At 38.2% G+C, this 18805-nt stretch overlaps 1 protein-coding gene across 2 annotated transcripts; it reads left to right on the forward strand.

The window, feature by feature from the left end:
- The first annotated feature begins 363 nt into the window (after window positions 1-363).
- LOC149227364 (ALA-interacting subunit 5-like) lies at window positions 364-17915 on the forward strand. Of its 2 annotated transcripts, XM_089377766.1 has the most exons (8): window positions 364-703; window positions 2386-2444; window positions 2659-2733; window positions 2862-2987; window positions 3183-3253; window positions 14930-15185; window positions 15704-15993; window positions 17098-17915. In XM_089377766.1, the coding sequence occupies exons 1-8, from the start codon at window positions 619-621 to the stop codon at window positions 17159-17161; spliced, it is 1026 nt and encodes a 341-aa protein (XP_089233892.1). In that variant the 5' UTR covers window positions 364-618; the 3' UTR covers window positions 17162-17915. The 2 variants fall into 2 exon arrangements, with proteins under 2 accessions (XP_089233892.1, XP_089233891.1); XM_089377765.1 differs by lacking the exons at window positions 364-703; window positions 2386-2444; window positions 2659-2733; window positions 2862-2987; window positions 3183-3253 and adding exons at window positions 3978-4326; window positions 12182-12250.
- The last annotated feature ends 890 nt before the right edge of the window (window positions 17916-18805 follow it).

Here is an 18805-nt window from a genome sequence, read left to right on the forward strand (position 1 = left end):
GTCAAGAAAACTTGAAATGTTGATTTGCTCCATAGCCGTCCAAATATCGACAAATAACTACGAATGACAAACAACATAGCAATATACGTTTAGGTAATCTTTTTTATTACAAAAAAAAATTGCAGCTGTAATTCAGTCGCAACAAAATAGTCATTTTACACTAAAAGGAATTTAAAATTCGATTCTATCTTTAAATACTTATATTTACGATTTCGATAACCTAAAGCATTTCAAAATTCATAGTAGTCGTAGTGATGATTTCCAACTCATACCAGATTTGTAAAATAATGTCAAAAGATTCAACGCACCCTGCACGTCATCGCATATGTCATGCGACAGTGAAATAGCTTTTACGTTATCCTCGTTGTCTCGTCGTGTGCATGCTCTGACAGGAAGAAAGGTCTTCCATAGCTTACAAGCCTTGAAGCCTATTTTGGTGCTTCAGGCTCGCCCGCTTTTTCATGTTGAAATTCTTCGGCTCTGACTCTCCTTTTTCATAAATCTGGGTTTTATGAAGTCAATGAGTTCTACTTCTTCTGATAAGCTGTGATCTGAGCAATTAGAGACATACGTCATCCGAAATAACACCGAAATTTAGTAAAGAATTGGCAGAGATCCATGAACTCAAATGAAGCTACCACATCTGGAACAAACGGAGGAGGAAATTCAGCAGCACCCACAACGCAATCAAGGCGACCCAAATGTAATTTCTTCCCATATCTGTAAATTGTTTTGTAAATAGAAGTTATAAAAATTTCATCTGGGAATCATCTGTCTATCTTGTCAATGAAATTCCACCCGATTTTACCTGTAATCATTTGGTTATGATCTTATTACATTGTTTCATTGATCAGAACATAAAACCTAATTCCATTTTCGTTACAGTATGAATCCATCGCAGTTGTTTTACTTGTTTTTGACGTATTTCATATTTGAAGGCGTCAATGGAAAGATCATAAATTGCAGACCTCTCAAGTAAGGTTGACAATATGTGTTTTCCCAATAGATATGGAGTTATATTTAGGCCAGAAAAAGGGTGGCTGGGGGCATTGTGTTTGGATTCCATGGCTGAGGAAGAGATACAATTGTTATCTTGCATAATTTAAGCTGACATATTTCACAGTTTGTCTCTGTTTTACCCTATTTGTTATGAAGCCCAATTAGGGTTTCTCCAGCCAGTGGTACTTATCAATGGGATGTTATTGAAATCACAAAAGGCATAGAACGTTATTGAAATCACACAACAGGAATTCTATAGACTCTTAGAGATCTGGAAGCTTGTTACCATTTTCAATTGACTTTTTCAACATGTTTATAATATTTATCAGATTGCAGATTTTGGAATATTAAGTAAAACAATTGGCTTCCTCCATCTCCCTCAGATTTCCTAAAATTTCAGAATTTTACAACCAATATAAAGATAGATGTAATGTTTTCCATTCCAGATTTCCTAAAATTTCAGAAATTTACAACCAATGTAAAGACCGATGTAATGTTTTCCATTCCAGATTTCCTAAAATTTCAGAAATTTACAACCCATTTAAAGACAGTTGTAATGTTTTCCATTCCATTTCATTTTGTAAAGTATCTTCTTCTTCTGCAAAAAACACATTAAAAGGCAGCTTTATGAACAGCTATTACTTGGTAGCTTGAGTTCATTGTAAAGCACTTTCCCCATTGTATGTTTCCGTGCGATGTGATAAATTACATACCTTATGGCAGGTATTCCTTTGGGAACATGAACTTTTCTTCTTTCATTGAAGAACAGACCATGATACAAGTTACTTCCATACCTTATAGCAGGTATTCCTTTGGGAACATGAACTTTTCCTCTTTCATTGAAGAACAGACCATGATACAAGTTGCTCTTTTATTTTATATTGAGTTTGTCATTTAGACTTACAATGTTTCTTCATAGCTCCTTTCTTTTCTTTTCTACTTATAGAGGGAGTTTGTCAATTAGACTTATTATGCTCCTTTCATATTGGTGGTGTATATTTGCATACCATCAATATCTTCATGTTTGCATTGGAGGATTTTTAAGAGGAAGATAGGCAATCCTTACATTTTAAAGTATTAGATAAATTGATGTCCAGTTATTAATACGAGAATATTTCCCCTTTTATCTTGCGAAGGGGAAGAAAACATCACTGTAAAATCTAGCAATGCGAACTTCATTGCATCCAAAGGTTTTCGTTTCAAATCATACAAAATATTTTCTTCAGCATACAAAATATTCACTTAGTTTAGAACCAACCTATGGTATTTGTAATTTGTGGTACATGGCTTTTCTATGGATGATAGAACTGTGCCTTTTATAATCATATAGATTGTTCTGTTTGGCAACTTTATATTAAAGATGTCTGCTATTTCTCGTGTTTCCAGCTTACAAGTTCACTCAACAAGAGCTCCCTGCATGGAAGCCAGTTTGGACACCAGAATGGGTAAGTTCACACTCTATGGCATTACGATAATCCTTAGCTGCTAACAGTAAAAGCATACAACTAGGGAATGAATGCCAGTTAAGGTGAACTTTTCTTAGTTCCTATCCTCGCAAGGCAGGATATGTTTTCAAGTTCATATGTAGTCTTCTCAAGATATTAAGCTTTTTTTAATACTTTATACTATAGCTATCCTAAAGTGATTATCTGATTTTAGGTCATGGCAATCTTCATATTAGTGGGAGCTATCTTCATCCCCTTTGGAGTTGTTTCTCTAATTGCATCACATGGAGTATGTACTCTTTATCTTACCATTAATGTCTATTTAAAGTTTTATTGTAATTGTTACAAGACACACAACTAACATTTTTCAGTTTCATATTTAATGTTTGAAGTATCAATGATTTATTTCATTTTCAGGTTGTGGAAATTGTGTACCAATATGAAACAGACTGCCTACCTCTGCAGTATAGAGTTAATACGAATGTCAAACTGACCTATATACAAGATAGTACGATTCCTAAAAACTGCAGTCATATAATAAAAGTGAGAGGTTCATCCTTGTTCCTTATGGCTAGTATTCAATTCTATAGATTTAGAGTTCCTCATCTCTAATTTATGAAGTAATACATAGCAATGGATGAAGTTAGCTCTGTGACAAATACTTCCTGAACATGAAGGTATTATCATAACTACAAATATTTACAGAGAATGTAACAGAATATTTTGCTGACTCTGCAGGTGCCAAAGAATATGACACATCCAATTTATGTATATTACCAGCTTGATAACTTCTATCAGAACCATCGTCGGTGAGTGAGATTGCATTTGTGGTTATTTGACCTTACAAAAACATAGACTGCTTCTCATCTGCCTTTTTTATAAGAAAGAGATTCCATTTCCAACATCCAATATCGTTTTATAGCATCGCAGAAAGATTCATGAGTATAAATTACAATAAAAGTGATAGGAATAACAAGTACAAAAATTTGGGTTTTCTGTGAAAAGAACAAACTGAGAATAAATTGTAACACCCCTAACAAAAAAAATAAAAATTATTTACTCATATAACAGTAACATCACATGAACATTGTTAATGCCAAGTAAATCTTAGTCGCAATATTTAATACACACGGAAATATTATACCTAAGTTTTTATCCATGGTATTGTAAATACATGAACAGGATTGAAATTAACATTTGGTGTAACCATGCCTTTGAAACATATATTATTCGGTTAATTCTTGGGTTTATCCTATACACTGTCTTGAGAAGGATCCGATGGATCGCCTGAATGTACTTACCCATTTCATTTGATTAAATAATTTGAAATTCATTTAAGTCTCATCCTGTGGTCATACGATTTGTCATTATGAATTCCGGTTGTGAGCAGTGGTTAGTTGTCCCAACGTTTTTCCGGCAGATCTAAACTTATGGTATCGGTGGAATGTTTGGCTTCGGCGAACGTTTTCTGGTCACCGCTCCTTAACACAACAATTCGTATGCTGCATACGATGCCCACCTGGCACGGTGCAACGTGAGAGCCAGCCAGCTGGCTTAAACTGTGGCTTACAGGTTGCTACCCCGTTCCCAACGCTATAGGTGGTCAATGGGCCTAGTACAAGGCACGTATGAGCCATGTGATAGTGGAGTCCGCGCCAGATTATCGACGGTGGGGATGGAGTCTCCCAAATCGACGGTCGATCGTAGCCACGTGTGAAATAAAAATCTTAAGAGTTTTCCTCATTTGCATTTGGCAACATGTCGCTCTTTTCCACAGGGTTCTGATCCCTAGCGTTCTCAGGCGATTAGCCTTTGCACAATGCAGGTCCCTGCATCCTGTTCATAGTAGAGATGGAGGTCCGCCAGCCAGCCTTTGGCCACGGTAACCGTGCCTCTTAGCTCACAGCAACGTTTCTTTGGAATATTATCCTTTTACCTTTTCTTTTACTTGCTAAGAATTGGATTCTCGTTTCGCTCATGGTTTTCTGATTTTCCTCCGTTTCAGGTACAGGAAGCAGGTGCCGTGTCCAGCGCGTGGTGAAACACTGCCCTTCCATCCCCTTCCGCTTTCGGGTAAGAGGAACGACGCCTTAAATCTTGTAATAAGAGAATTTCTGAAAGGGGTTTCGTCCGCACTGGACATGCTGCCGAGACAACGCTTGAGCTACTGTATCCTTTTATTGTTATTATGTATTTCTTACCCTGAAATGGTTAGTCGGAAACCCGTTCGGGTTTTCCCGTGGTATTGTTTGTTTACCGCCCAGAACCGCTACGGCGACAATATCCAGTCGGGTTGTGCCGCGACATGCGTTTCTGTTATGATTGAATTGGAACAGAGTCGAGGTTTAATCCCTACGACGAACCTTCATGTTAAAGAGGATTAAAGCTGTTGTAAATTTCTTTTGGCTGATTAACGATTGTATATATATATTTCAAAGTGGGTATTGTGTTTTGTAATGGGTTTCAGAGTTCTTGCTGGGTTATTACCGATATTTCCTTTGTTTCAAGACTGTAACTATTCAATGGAATTTCCGCTAAGTTTGTCCGTTTTACAACACTCTTGTAAATCACTATTTCAAGTGAAATTATCATTTCCAAATTTGCATGCTGTGTTTAAGGTTAAATTTATGGTTTGTTATTTCCGTTTATATTTCTTTGTTTTTTTTAGCGACGAATCATCGACTTCCTACCCCGTTCCCTTCCGGCTTCTGCCGACCATTTCATAATGGTGCTCCTCTATGAGTTAGGAGCGTAGGCACGGGGTCAGGACATGATTCTGGTGTGAACCCATTATGCATGCTTCAAATATATTACTACTCTCTGTATTTAACGAGTCACTGTTTGGAAAAATTACCCTAAAGGTTCACGGTTTATTTACTTCGTCGACCTGTTATCAATTTCTTTGTTTACATGAGTCGCTACATGAGTATATAACACAGGCTTCTGTAATATCATTGTTGGATTCACATATTACGACAATTGTTTTCTGAGAATAGTATCTTTTCCGTTTACAATTACTCCATCGACCCAGAATTCTCTTTTCCAAAAGAAAGTCAGTGGTTAACTCTAGGTTCTGGGTTTTGTTCGTATTTCTGTTTGTCTGTTCTTTCTTTTAGCCAACGAACAGAGGTTTTTCGTTCTTTCACAGAGATATGTTTTCAACCTAACTCAGGTTCTTTTTTTTTACTTGCTTATTAGAAATTACTTTCTCTAATTTATTCGCAGTTTCCTGCTCAGTCATAACTTTTACATAATTCGACAGCATACACAAATTACCGAGTCATGATCATACATACTTGTTCCGAGGCAAACCTCGTAATGTGCTTGTCAAACCTCCCGACCTTAGGAGGGTCCTTCTCGACCTTCCACCCCCAAGCAACCTGCAAGATTCTTGTTGTCTACAGTCTTCTGGCACCGCCAGTGTCACGGTATCTGGTCCTTACCAGACATAGCAGTTTCAGGGAGCTCTCTGCTTCCCAACATACGCTATATGATCCCTACCAGACATAGTGTTTGCTGCCTAATGGCACTTTTCACAAACCTTGCTATCTGGTCCTTACCAGACGTAGCAACCTGTTTTTTTCCTTTTCTTGACATTAAGTATCCTTCCTCTATGAGGGTCTCAACCGTCATCTGGAAGTAGTTAGGGTTTTTCCCTTTTCCTGACAGATGTCATATTTTAATTCCAATATCCCTCTGATGAGGAAGCTCTATAACTATTGACAGTTGTTCCAAATCACACATAATGACCACAATAACATTCATCAACATAATTAATTTAAACAGTCACAGCAATAATAATTACTCAGTTTTACCAATCATAATCATAACCAACAGTTAAATTTACTGTTTTTAATTTAATCCCTAACGATTAACTAGGGGCATTACATCTCCCCCTCCTGAAGCTCAACATCGTCCTGATGTTTTTCACCCATAAACAGTTCAGGGTAATTTACTTTCATGCTCTGTTCGTCCTCCCAGGTGGCTTCTTCTGGCCCAAAGTGCTGCCACCGCACTTTAACCTGAGTGATGACCCGTTTCCGCAGCTCGACCCTTCTCCGATCTATTATGCTCACCGGTTCGACTAGGAATTCTCCTTCCGGCTCCACCTGAAACACACAATAAACTAATCAGTGTTTCTCCTGGCGAACATTTTCAGTTTAAGTTTCTCACAATATCCACTTACCTGTATGTCCTGCCAGCTAATTATGTGTTTAGGGTCATAGACATATTTTTTTAGAACTGACACGTGGAAAACATTATGGACCCGGATGTGGCTAGGTAGGGCTAGCTGATAAGCTACTGGCCCCACCCGCGCTAAAATCTTAAAAGGTCCACAAAACCAGGGTGCCAATTTGGCACAGCCATTCCATTGTAAAGCGCTTCTCCTTGCCCGAATTCTGACATATACATGATCTCCCACTTGGTATTCCCTAAAGGTCCTTTTACGATCTGCAAAACTTTTTTGTCTATCTTGGGCTATTTTTAGATTAGCCCGCACTCTCTTGACCATGGCCTCCATTTCTTTTAGCATTTCAGGACCCAACATAAGTCTGTCTTCCGGCCCACTCCAACTGGATGGCGTGCGACATTTCCTGCCGTAAAGTACTTCGAATGGACTCATCCGCAAGGATGCGTGATATCCATTATTGTAGGCAAACTCCACAAGATGCAAATACTCTTCCCACCGAGTGGGTTGTTGCATCACATAAGATCTCAACATGTCCTCCAACACCTGATTCACCCGCTCAGTCTGCCTGTCAGTTTGCGCATGATATGCGGTGCTAAAATTCAGTTGAGTTCCGAGACCCTCAAACAAGGTCTTCCAAAAAGCTGATGTAAATTTGACATCGCGATCGGATATTATAATTTTTGGCAGACCGTGGAGCTTAAATATGTTCTGCATAAAGACATTTGCGATTTGGGTTGCACGATACGTAGATTGAACCAGTATGAAGTGGGCTGTCTTACTGAGTTTGTCCACGACAACCATAATAGAGTCATTGTTCCTTTTGGACTTTAGTAACCTGGTAATAAAATCCATGGTAATAACTTCCCACTTCCATTCTGGTATGGGTAATGGTTGTAATAAACCCACGGGATGTTGATGTTCAGCTTTAATTAGCTGACATTCTATGCATCGTGCCAGATATTCCGTTACATCCCTTTTCATGCCTGGGCAATGATATTCCTTTCGGAGCGAAGTAATTAACTTTTGATAGCCTGGATGTCCCGCGTAAGGACTTTTATGGTTTTCATCCAGAATTTTTCTCTTAATATCACTCCGGTCGGGCACACATATTCTTTTCTTGTAACATAAAATGCCTGCTGCGCTCAGTTCATAACCTTGTTGCATGAGGTGGATGTTTGAGTTCTGCACAAGTTGTTTCTTTTGCTGGTAAATTGGATCTTGCTCAGCAGCCTCTATAATTTCTTTGTTAAGAGCAGACCGTCCTTCACTAAAACCAATTTCGTAGAGACAATGCGCTCTCCGGCTTAATGCATCTGCCACCCGGTTTTCTCTTCCTTTTAAATGTTTAATTTCAAAATCAAAGCTGCCCAAAAAGTCCACCCACCTAGCTTGTCTAGCATTTAAAGTTGGTTGACTTAAGTAGCTAGTTAAGCTGTGATGATCTGTCATCAATAAAAATTTCCTTCCCACCAAATAATGGCGCCACATTTTCAGCGCATGTACTACAGCAGTGAGTTCCAGATCATAGGCTGAATACTTCTGTTCATGTTCTTTCAATTTTCTGGATTCATACGCGATCACCCTTCCCTCTTGCATCAGCACCCCACCTACACCCTCTTTGCTTGCGTCTGTGCAGACTACGTAATCTTTTTCCGGATCTGCTATACTCAGCACAGGTGCAGTGGTGAGCAAGTGTTTGAGTTGCTCAAAACTCTGTTGACACTCCGCTGTCCACTTAAATATTTTCCCTTTCTTTTGCAGGGAGGTGATGGGGTATGCAACCCTGGAAAAACTCTCCACGAACCGCCTATAATAACCGGCCAGCACATTCCATTATGGTTTTAATCTTTTCAGGGTCCACAACAATGCCTTCCTCCGTGATGATGTGCCCCAAGTACTGGATCTGCTTTTTGAAAAAGTCACATTTGCTAAATTTTCCGTATAACTGATGTTCCCGTAGAGTTTGTAGCACAAGTCTGAGATGCTCCTCATGCTCTTTAATATTCCGAGAGTATATCAGTATGTCATCAATAAAAATTAACACGAATTTATCTAAATACTGATGAAATACACTATTCATCAGACACATAAATGTCGCAGGTGCATTGGTCAACCCAAAAGGCAACACCACGAACTCATAGTGCCCATATCGGGTGCGAAAAGTAGTTTTGGCTATATCCTCTTCCTTAATTCTGATTTGATGGTATCCAGATCTCAAATCGATTTTTGAAAATATCGTCGCCCCTTTTACCTGATCGAACAGTTCATCGATACGGGGTAATGGATATTTATTTTTCACTGTCAATTTATTCAGCTGTCGATAATCTATGCACATACAGAGAGTCCCATCCTTTTTCCTAACAAACGGTACTGGGGCTCCCCAAGGTGATACGCTGGGACGAATGTATTTCTTGTCCAGCAGCTCTTGTAGCTGCATCTTTAATTCTGTTAATTCCTGCACACTCATCCGGTACGGTGCCCGGGACACTGGGGCTGCACCAGGCATCAATTCTATGGTAAAATCCAAATCTCTTTTAGGGGGCAGTCCTGGTATTTCCTCGGGAAACACATCTGCAAATTCTTGCACTACCGGTATACTTTCCAATGCATTACCTTTTCCTTCAGAATTGGCATGACCCACTTGAACTGCACATACTTCACACTTTTTCCGGATGCATTTTGCCAACTGTGAGGCAGTAATTGGCCGGATCTGTACGGGCTTCAGGATACCCTGAATTTATTGTTCATTTCCCAGCTCATCACGATAAGAAATTGTCTTGGTTTTGCAATTTAATATGGACCATCGCTTTTCCAGCCAGTCCATTCCAATTAACACATCATAGGAGCCGAGAGGAAGTACATTTAATTCTGCTGTCACTGTCTGTCCGGCTATCTTTAATGGACAGTTGCTGACCTTGGCCAGCACCCGCCTTTTAGCCCCGGTAGCTAGCTGAACCAACCAGGGACTCTTAAATTTAACAGATTGTAAGTTACAGCTTTCCACTACTTTGGGGCTAGCATAACTTAATGTAGCTCCTGGGTCTACTAAAACAGAAATAGTTCGATAAAAAATCTTACCTTCGAACTCTATCATTGTTGGCTGGTAATCAGCCTGACGGTCTTCGAGAGCAGCGTTTATTCTTGGTATGGACCGAGCTACATCTCCCACTGTGGAAGCTTCATAAACCTGAGACACCTACTCACTACCCTTTCAGTGAGGACAGTTCTTAATATAGTGTGGCCCGCCACAACCCCAGCACTGTACTGGCGGTCTAGCTGTCCCCTCATTGTCAACTCTGCTCGGCTGCTCACTATATTTGGGCTCATTGGGTGGGTTTAATCTGAGCTGGTTTCTAAATTGATTCCTACTGCTGGGCCCTTTTGAGCCTCTTTTTTTGTAACTACCACAAGCTCCCTTAACTCCCATAGTGGTTTTGCCGCCCTTCCTATCCACCCAACGCTTCCCAAGACTTTCTCCCTTTTGTTTATTCTGCTGATAGCATATCCTAGCTTTCTGAATCGCTTCATCCATGGTCTTTGGATTATCGAATTCAATCCTTTCCCGCATCGTTTGGGGTAGACTGCTAACGAACCGCTGCACCTTTGCTTTTTCCTCCCGTATGTATGGTACATAGCGGAGTAAAGATGTAAATTTGGTAATGAATTCATCCATGGTCTGCTGCCCAAGCCGCAGATCATGAAATTCCCGTGCTTTTTCATCGTAAAAGCGCTCAGTCAGGTATCTCTCCTTGAAGTATTTCTGAAAGATCTCCCAGGTTATATCCTGTTCACTCACTCCCCGCACCATCTTGACTTCCTCCCACCATAATGTGGCTTTGGCCTGTAGCTGGAAAATAGCCAGCCGTGCCTTAAGGTGGTGGTCGTATTCGTAAACTTGGAAATATTTGTTCATGTTTATTAACCAAGCTTCCGCAGCCTCCTCGGACTCCCCATCAAAATGCGGCGGCTTAATCTTCCGAAACTCCCCTTGGAGTTCTATCCGCTGTCTTTTTGAAGTTTTATGTTCAGAAGCGTTGTCAGATTTCTCACCTCGAGCCTCCGCTCTTCCCTCTGTTTCTTCCTGTTCAGTATGGTAATCTTGCTCTTCTGATACATGTTGTTGCTCCGGACTGGGGTTGGGCTGATGCTGGTTTTGTTTATCTGATAAACTTTTCAGGATCCTTTCATGTTCCATGGCTAATCTAGTATTGTCCTCATGCAACCGAGCCATCTCGTTCTTCAATTCCTAGACCGCCTCCAGTATGGTCAAATTGGTGCTGCGTGTCTCCTCCCCCAACTGTACCCAAATTTCTGGATTTCCTGGAGGGTGCGTGACGTTGTCTGGTCTGTCCACATTTCCATGAGGAGCGCTGCTCATTCTCCTCATTCTACTGTCACCTGTTCAAAAAATTAGTTCATTTCCACAGATACTACATACCATACATCGTGGGATGATTCCCTTACTTGCTCATTAATTCAATCATTGTAACAGTTTTTTTTTTTTTTTTTTTCCAGTCATGGTTGCCCGAGGTCACAGAGTTGCAACCTCGCTCTGATACCACTTGTAACACCCCTAACAAAAAAAAAAAAAAATTATTTACTCATATAACAGTAACATCACATGAACATTGTTAATGGCAAGTAAATCTTAGTCGCAATATTTAACACACACGGCAATATTATACCTAAGTTTTTATCCATGGTATTGTAAATACGTGAACAGGATTGAAATTAACATTTGGTGTAACCATGCCTTTGAAACATATATTATTCGGTTAATTGTTGGGTTTATCCTATACACTGTCTCGAGAAGGATCCGATGGATCGCCTGAATGTACTTACCCATTTCATTTGATTAAATAATTTGAAATTCATTTAAGTCTCGTCCTGCGGTCATACGATTTGTCATTATGAATTCCGGTTGTCAGCAGTGGTTAGTTGTGCCAACGTTTTTCCGGCAGATCTAAACTTATGGTATCGTTGAAATGTTTGGCTCCGGCGAACGTTTTCTGGTCACCGCTCCTTAACACAGCAATTCGTATGCTGCATACGATGCCCACCTGGCACGGTGCAACGTGAGAGCCAGCCAGCTGGCTTAAACTGTGGCTTACAGGTTTGCTACCCCGTTCCCAACGCTATAGGTGGTCAATGCGCCTCGTACAAGGCACGTATGAGCCATGTGACAGTGGAGTCCGCGCCAGTTTACCGACGGTGGGGATGGAGTCTCCCAAATCGACGGTCGATCGTAGCCAGGTGTGAAATAAAAATCTTAAGAGTTTTCCTCATTTGCATTTGGCAACATGCCGCTCATTTCCGCAGGGTTCTGATCCCTAGCGTTCTCAGGCGATTAGCCTTTGCACAGTGCAGGTCCCTGCATACTGTTCATGGTAGAGATGGAGGTCCGCCAGCCAGCCTTGGCCACGGTAACCGCGCCTCCTAGCTCACAGCAACGTTTCTTTGAAATATTATCTTTTTCCTTTCCTTTTACTTGCTAAGAATTGGATTCTCGTTTCGCTCATGGTTTTCTGGTTTTCCTCCGTTTCAGGTACAGGAAGCAGGTGCCGTGTCCAGCGCGTGGTGAAACACTGCCCTTCCATCCCCTTTCCGCTTTCGGGTAAGAGGAACGACGCCTTAAATCTTGTAATAAGAGAATTTCTGAAAGGGGTTTCGTCCGCACTGGACATGCTGCCGAGACAACACTCGAGCTACTGTATCCGTTTATTGTTATTCTGAATTTCTTACCCTGAAATGGTTAGTCGGAAACCCGTTCGGGTTTTCCCGTGGTATTGTTTGTTTACCGCCCAGAACCGCTACGGCGACAATGTCCAGTCGGGCTGTGCCGCGACATGCATTTCTGTTATGATTGAATTGGAACAGAGCCGAGGGTTAATCCCTACGGCGAACCTTCATGTTAAAGAGGATTAAAGCTGTTGTAAATTTCTTTTGGCTGATTAACGATTGTATATATATATTTCAAAGTGGGTATTATGTTTTGTAATGGGTTTCAGAGTTCTTGCTGGGTTATTACCGATATTTCCTTTGTTTCAAGACTGTAACTATTCAATGGAATTTCCGCTAAGTTTGTCTGTTTTACAGCACTCCTGTAAATCACTATTTCAAGTGAAATTATCATTTCCAAATTTGCATGCTGTGTTTAAGGTTAAATTTATGGTTTGTTATTTCCGTTTATATTTTTTTGTTTTTTTTTAGCGATGAATCGTCGACTTCCTACCCCGTTCCCTTCTGGCTTCTGCCGACCATTTCATAATGGTGCTCCTCTATGAGTTAGGAGCATAGGCACGGGGTCAGGACATGATTCTGGTGTGAACCCATTATGCATGCTTCAAATATATTACTACTCTCTATATTTAACGAGTCACTGTTTGGAAAAATTACCCTAAAGGTTCACGGTTTATTTACTTCGTCGATCTGTTATCAATTTCTTTGTTTACATGAGTTCGCTACATGAGTATATAACACAGGCTTCTGTAATATCATTGTTGGATTCACATATTACGACATTTGTTTTCGGAAAATAGTATCTTTTCCGTTTACAATTACTCCATCGACCCAGAATTCTCTTTTCCAAAAGAAAGTCAGTGGTTAACTCTAGGTTCTGGGTTTTGTTCGTATTTCTGTTTGTCTGTTCTTTCTTTTAACCAATGAACAGAGGTTTTTCGTTCTTTCACAGAGATATGTTTTCAACCTAACTCACATTTTTTTTTTTTTTTTTGCTTATTAGAAATTACTTTCTCTAATTTATTCGCAGTTTCCTGCTCAGTCATAACTTTTACATAATTCGACAGCATACACAAATTACCGAGTCATGATCATACATACCTGTTCCGAGGCAAACCTCGTAATGTGCTTGTCAAACCTCCCGACCTTAGGAGGGTCCTTCTCGACCTTCCACCCCCAAGCAACCTGCAAGATTCTTGCTGTCTACAGTCTTCTGGCACCGCCAGTGTTACGCTATCTGGTCCTTACCAGACATAGCAGTTTCAGGGAGCTCTCTGCTTCCCAACATACGCTATCTGATCCTTACCAGACATAGCATTTGCTGCCCAATGGCACTTTTCACAAGCCTTGCTATCTGGTCCTTACCAGACGTAGCAACCTGTTTTTTTCTTTTCTTGACATTAAGTATCCTTCCTCTATGAGGGTCTCAACCGTCATCTGGAAGTAGTTAGGGTTTTTCCCTTTTCCTGACAGATGTCATATTTTAATTCCAATATCCCTCTGATGAGGAAGCTCTATAACTATTGACAGTTGTTCCAAATCACACATAATGACCAACAATAACGTTCATCAACATAATTAATTTAAACAGTCACAACAATAATAACTACTCAGTTTTACCAATCATAATCATAACTAACAGTTAAATTTACTGTTTTTAATTTAATCCCTAACGATTAACTAGGAGCATTACAAATAAATAAAAGGTGACAGATTAACTGAATAAGCCTCACACTAGTCAAACAATCTGAAATGATTAATTGAATGAGTAAGACAAGCAAACTGAAAAGAGCAGTATCTTTTCAGATTATTTATAAAAGTTATAATGAAAATTTCAATGTTTTATATTTTTAACTTTGTTCCATTAAAGCTATAGTATAACCATAGATGTTTTATATTCTTATATCCTAAACTTTGTGCGATAGCCAGGTGAAAATGTAATTTTATATTTGAAAATTAAATAACAAATAAATGGTGACAAATTAAATAATAAATAAATGGCGACAGATTAATAATTTTTTTTTTTTATTTATAGTATAATTTTAAATGTTTTATATTTTAAATTTTATTTAATAATATATATATATATATATATATATATATATATATTACTTTATGTTTCAAAATTATATTTTTAAATATATAAATTAATTTATATTTTGAAATTTTAAAAATATTATACAATTTCAATAATTAAAATTTAGAACTTTGACAAAAAATGATGCATTAGATATTTACTAAAGGAGTTGTCTATAATGCGACTTTTTGAGATTCCGGTGACCGAATCCGGCGGAAGAAATTGAGATGAAATCATGATTTGTTGCAGTTAAAATGGTTTTTTAACTGCATATTCGGATTCAGCACCCTGAAAAATCCCTGGGACGGTTTCATTGTGCAGAAATTAGCTATCAAACTTGGATTCCAATAAATTACTGCCGGATTTTCACCGGAAAAAATCGCCGGAAAAGCTTTCAAAAAGTAGCGTTAAAGACTACTCCTTTACTAAATGTTGACTGGGCATTTCTGATGTCTGATGTATTATAAACATGTGCAGGTACGTTAAGAGCGTAAATGACGACCAGCTACTTTGTGCCGGTAGTGGGAATACCACAACAGGTTGTGACCTCATAGCTTGGAGTTTGTTCAATGATACTTACAAATTCTCCAGAGGGGACACATCGCTGACAGTGAACAGGAAAGGTATTGCGTGGAAAAGTGATCGTGAAGATAAATATGGAAAGGACGTTTTTCCCACGAATGTTCAGAATGAAACTCCGATTGGCGGTGCGAGTCTCAATTTATCAATCCCTGTAAGTGGTATCCTTTACTGATTGGCTGGTTGATTGATTGCGTGTTAGAGGTTCGCAAATATCAGGCTGTATTTGCGTGATTGTTTATAGCATTGCAAACGGAATAGTCTAACGATGTGGAGGAATTGGCGGGTCAGTTATGAAGACTTGGCAGGTTAGTGAAGAGTGACTGGAATTTAGGTAAAAAAGAAATTGTAGAAACAGTGTTTGAATCAAATTTCTGATGGTGGAAACGAATTCAGCACCATCAAGAAAGTCTAAGAAAATAAAATTTTGAAATTTAACAAGTATAATTTAGATTTACAAAAATCTTTACAAAGTTTCTCTAAATATAACCGGCATTTCCACAACTTTCCAAACAACTTCTCCGCCTTATCAGACTACTCTATTGTAAACAATAACATCCAATTCCACAAGAAAGATTCACCAGTCTGGAAACTTGTGCCTTTAATTGGCTGATTGGCAATGTGAGTCAGTGATTACCATTGCTTACTGGTTCGTTTGGATGAACATGGCAGTTAAGTGGGGACGAGGATCTTATGGTGTGGAAGCGACTAGCCGCACTTCCAACCTTCAGGAAGCTGTATGGACGGATTGAGGAGGACCTCAAAGAAAATGATAGCATTACAGTGAATTTGTTTAATAATTATAATACCTATACTTTTGGTGGCACGAAGAAGGTGGTACTTTCTACCACGAGTTTTCTTGGAGGGAAGAACAACTTTCTCGGGGTAGCTTACCTCACTGTTGGAGCTCTGTGCATCTTTTTGGCAATGGTCTTCCTCTTGATGCATATCACGATGCCGAGGTACGTGATTTTAGCGTGTGGTACAGTTTATGCCAGTCACTTAATTTTAGTGTGTGGTACCGTTTATGACAGTCACTTAACTGAGTAGCTGTAGGTCAAAATGGGTTTGGCCTAGCGTTGAACCGTGTATGTTTTATTTATAATGGTTAGTTAAATTTGGTAGAAATTATAATTATTTTTGCATGTGGAGTTGGGTAAATATAGAGAGTCAGTTCAGTGAGTGATTGAGTGTTGAGTCAAGTCAAGTGATAGATGATTTTTAATATGTGGTTACATGTCAAGATATTTTAGGCAAGTAGCTAATTGGAAAAGATTAAACACCTTTCACCGTGTTCATTGTAAGAATTATGTTTTGTGTGATCAATAGAAGAGCAACAGGGCGTGTTTTATATGTGGATTTCTGTTTTGTTTTCTCTGCCCTTCCAACAAAACTTTCCAACCACTTAATATAGGATCTCAATCCAATTTAGCAAGGATGTATAGATTTTATTTAGCTAGGATATATGTGGGATGAATGTTAGAATTGATGGTTGATTTCGAGAATATTTTGAAATCAGATTATCAAATTTTATAATCTCACTCTGAATTTATATTCTCAATACAAGAAAAAATAAAATTTGTTACCTAGTATTAAAAAATACACACAAAATGATATCTCTACTATATTCTTGCATTCAGTTACAATACAATTATATAGTTGAACATAGATCCAATTATTTCTAACCTTGAAAATAAGAGTTAGAAAATCTCTCAACTACTTTTTATAAATCTCAATCTAATTCCAAACTCAACATAGAAACCATGAAAACATTATCTATATGTAAAATAAATTTCACTGAAAATCAATAATTAATTTTGAAAATATTTTGAAATAAGATTATCACTTTTCTGATATCACCTTACTCTATATTCTATATTCTAGAATATTTCCAAAATGAACCATCTAGATAAAGATGGTTATTGATGTAAATAAAACGAAAAAATACACCATTTTGACAACTTGATGGTAACCGTAAATTTGCTGGAGAGTTTTCCCCAGTCTTCAGAATATTCCGGGCATTTTTTATTTCTGTGAGTGTAATGTTGATTCTTTTTTGTTTGCAGGCTTTTGGGTAATCCTGCATATTTAGCAGCGAACAGTAACAGCCCAGAGGAACGGTCAAGCTGACGAAGTCATTGTACTTGTACTGGGTTTTCTGACCTGTGTTTGATGCTGTATATTGCCTTCATATATGATGTTCTATATACCAATGGATAACTGTTGCTAACATATCTATGAATTCCACACCTGGAAAACATTAAGCAATGGCGTATTTGCTGTAACGAGTCTTTTCAGTATATATATGAATTGAAGACAAATTTCAAATCCATAAACTTTGACAGCCTTCATATTTGAAACATACATGGCATGCATATATGCTTTGGGCACCTCTATGAACAGAGATAACAGATTCACCAAACCTTGAACATGCATGGCCTCCATATATGCCTTGGGCACCTCTATGAACAGAGAAACAACAGAATCTGTTGCTTGATTTTTGCCAGGTTTGGCTTTGTAAATATGTTGTTTGTGGCCATTAAGATGTCAAAGCATATATGCATGCCATTATGTTTCAAATATGAAAACTGTCCAAGTTTATGGATTTGAAATTTTGTCGTCAATTCATACATAGATATATATGTTGAAAAGACTCGTTACAGCAAATACGACATTGATTAATATTTTGCAGGTGTGGAATTCATAGATATGTTAGCAGCTGTTATCCACTGAAACAAATGACAATCCTATGCTTCGGCTAAATTTATTACTTAGGTTTTTGGGATCAGGCTTTAATCGTTGAGTTTAGAAAAACAAGTCGACTAACCATTGTAAGATATGCAAACAATGATAAGTTATTCAAACAATGATCTTCAATAATTGTTAAGGGTGTAAATTGTTGATGGACTTAAGTTTTTCTGTGTAAAGTTATTTGAATAATTTTTTTTTTTTAATATAAATATTCTTAAATTTTTATAAATAAGTTTATTTTATATACGGTTAAGGTTAAATGTATGTGTTTTTTTAATAGATTATCGATTTAAATTTAAAGGGGTAGTATATATATATCATAAAATTTAGTAGCTAAATAACTTTAGTAAGATGAGTATTTACATCAATTTGGTGTATGATTTGGTCATAACCTTAAAATTAGATTATTACTACTATTATTTTGTTTTCTCTTAAGGAAAAATCATAATTTTCATTGATAGTGGAAAATTACATATTGTAGATGCTATGTCGCATATGTTGTATAGTGCGGCAATTCGCCCATCAAAAAATATCAAAGTTCAAAATGGCTCCACGCAGGGAGAAATAGTTTCAAAATATACATCATAGTTTCAAAAAAGGTCACATAGGGAGCTGCAATATATGTTCTGTCCTTATGTACAACATGTATAATTGTGATATATATGTACTCATAAATATGCCAAAAAATAACAAAAAAAGTCCATGTAGAATCAAGCCCCTGAGGACCCCTTATGCTTTGATCTCCATGTATGGTCGGTGATAGTATTGGTAGTGTTCACCGTCCCTCTGTTCCTGAATCAACCATGTACCTCGAGGCCGATTCGCAGCTTCCTTGGAAAGCTCATCGGAAATCTGGTTGTGTTCCTCGTATATATGATGACAAACAAAAGAATCAAATTGTGCTTTAAGTCTGAGTGCCTCTTCCAAAATGTGCTTGAGAGTATAAGCATGATAAGATGAAGAATTGTTTATCCAATTGATCTGAAATCACTCGTGAATGATCTCAGTTAATTAATGAAGGTA

The sequence above is a fragment of the Pinus tabuliformis genome, chromosome J, assembly GCF_031772625.1.
Source record: "Pinus tabuliformis cultivar Carrire ecotype Pingquan chromosome J, CPIR1, whole genome shotgun sequence".
NCBI lineage: Eukaryota > Viridiplantae > Streptophyta > Pinopsida > Pinales > Pinaceae > Pinus > Pinus tabuliformis.

Excerpts from the sequence above, each read along its gene's own strand:
- LOC149227364 (XM_089377766.1), top strand. The coding sequence starts at position 619 with ATGAACTCAAATGAAGCTACCACATCTGGAACAAACGGAGGAGGAAAT. Across the intron at positions 704-2,385 it reads GCAATCAAGGCGACCCAAAT|CTTACAAGTTCACTCAACAA; the intron begins GTAATTTCTTCC and ends TCGTGTTTCCAG. Across the intron at positions 3,254-14,929 it reads TTCTATCAGAACCATCGTCG|GTACGTTAAGAGCGTAAATG; the intron begins GTGAGTGAGATT and ends AAACATGTGCAG.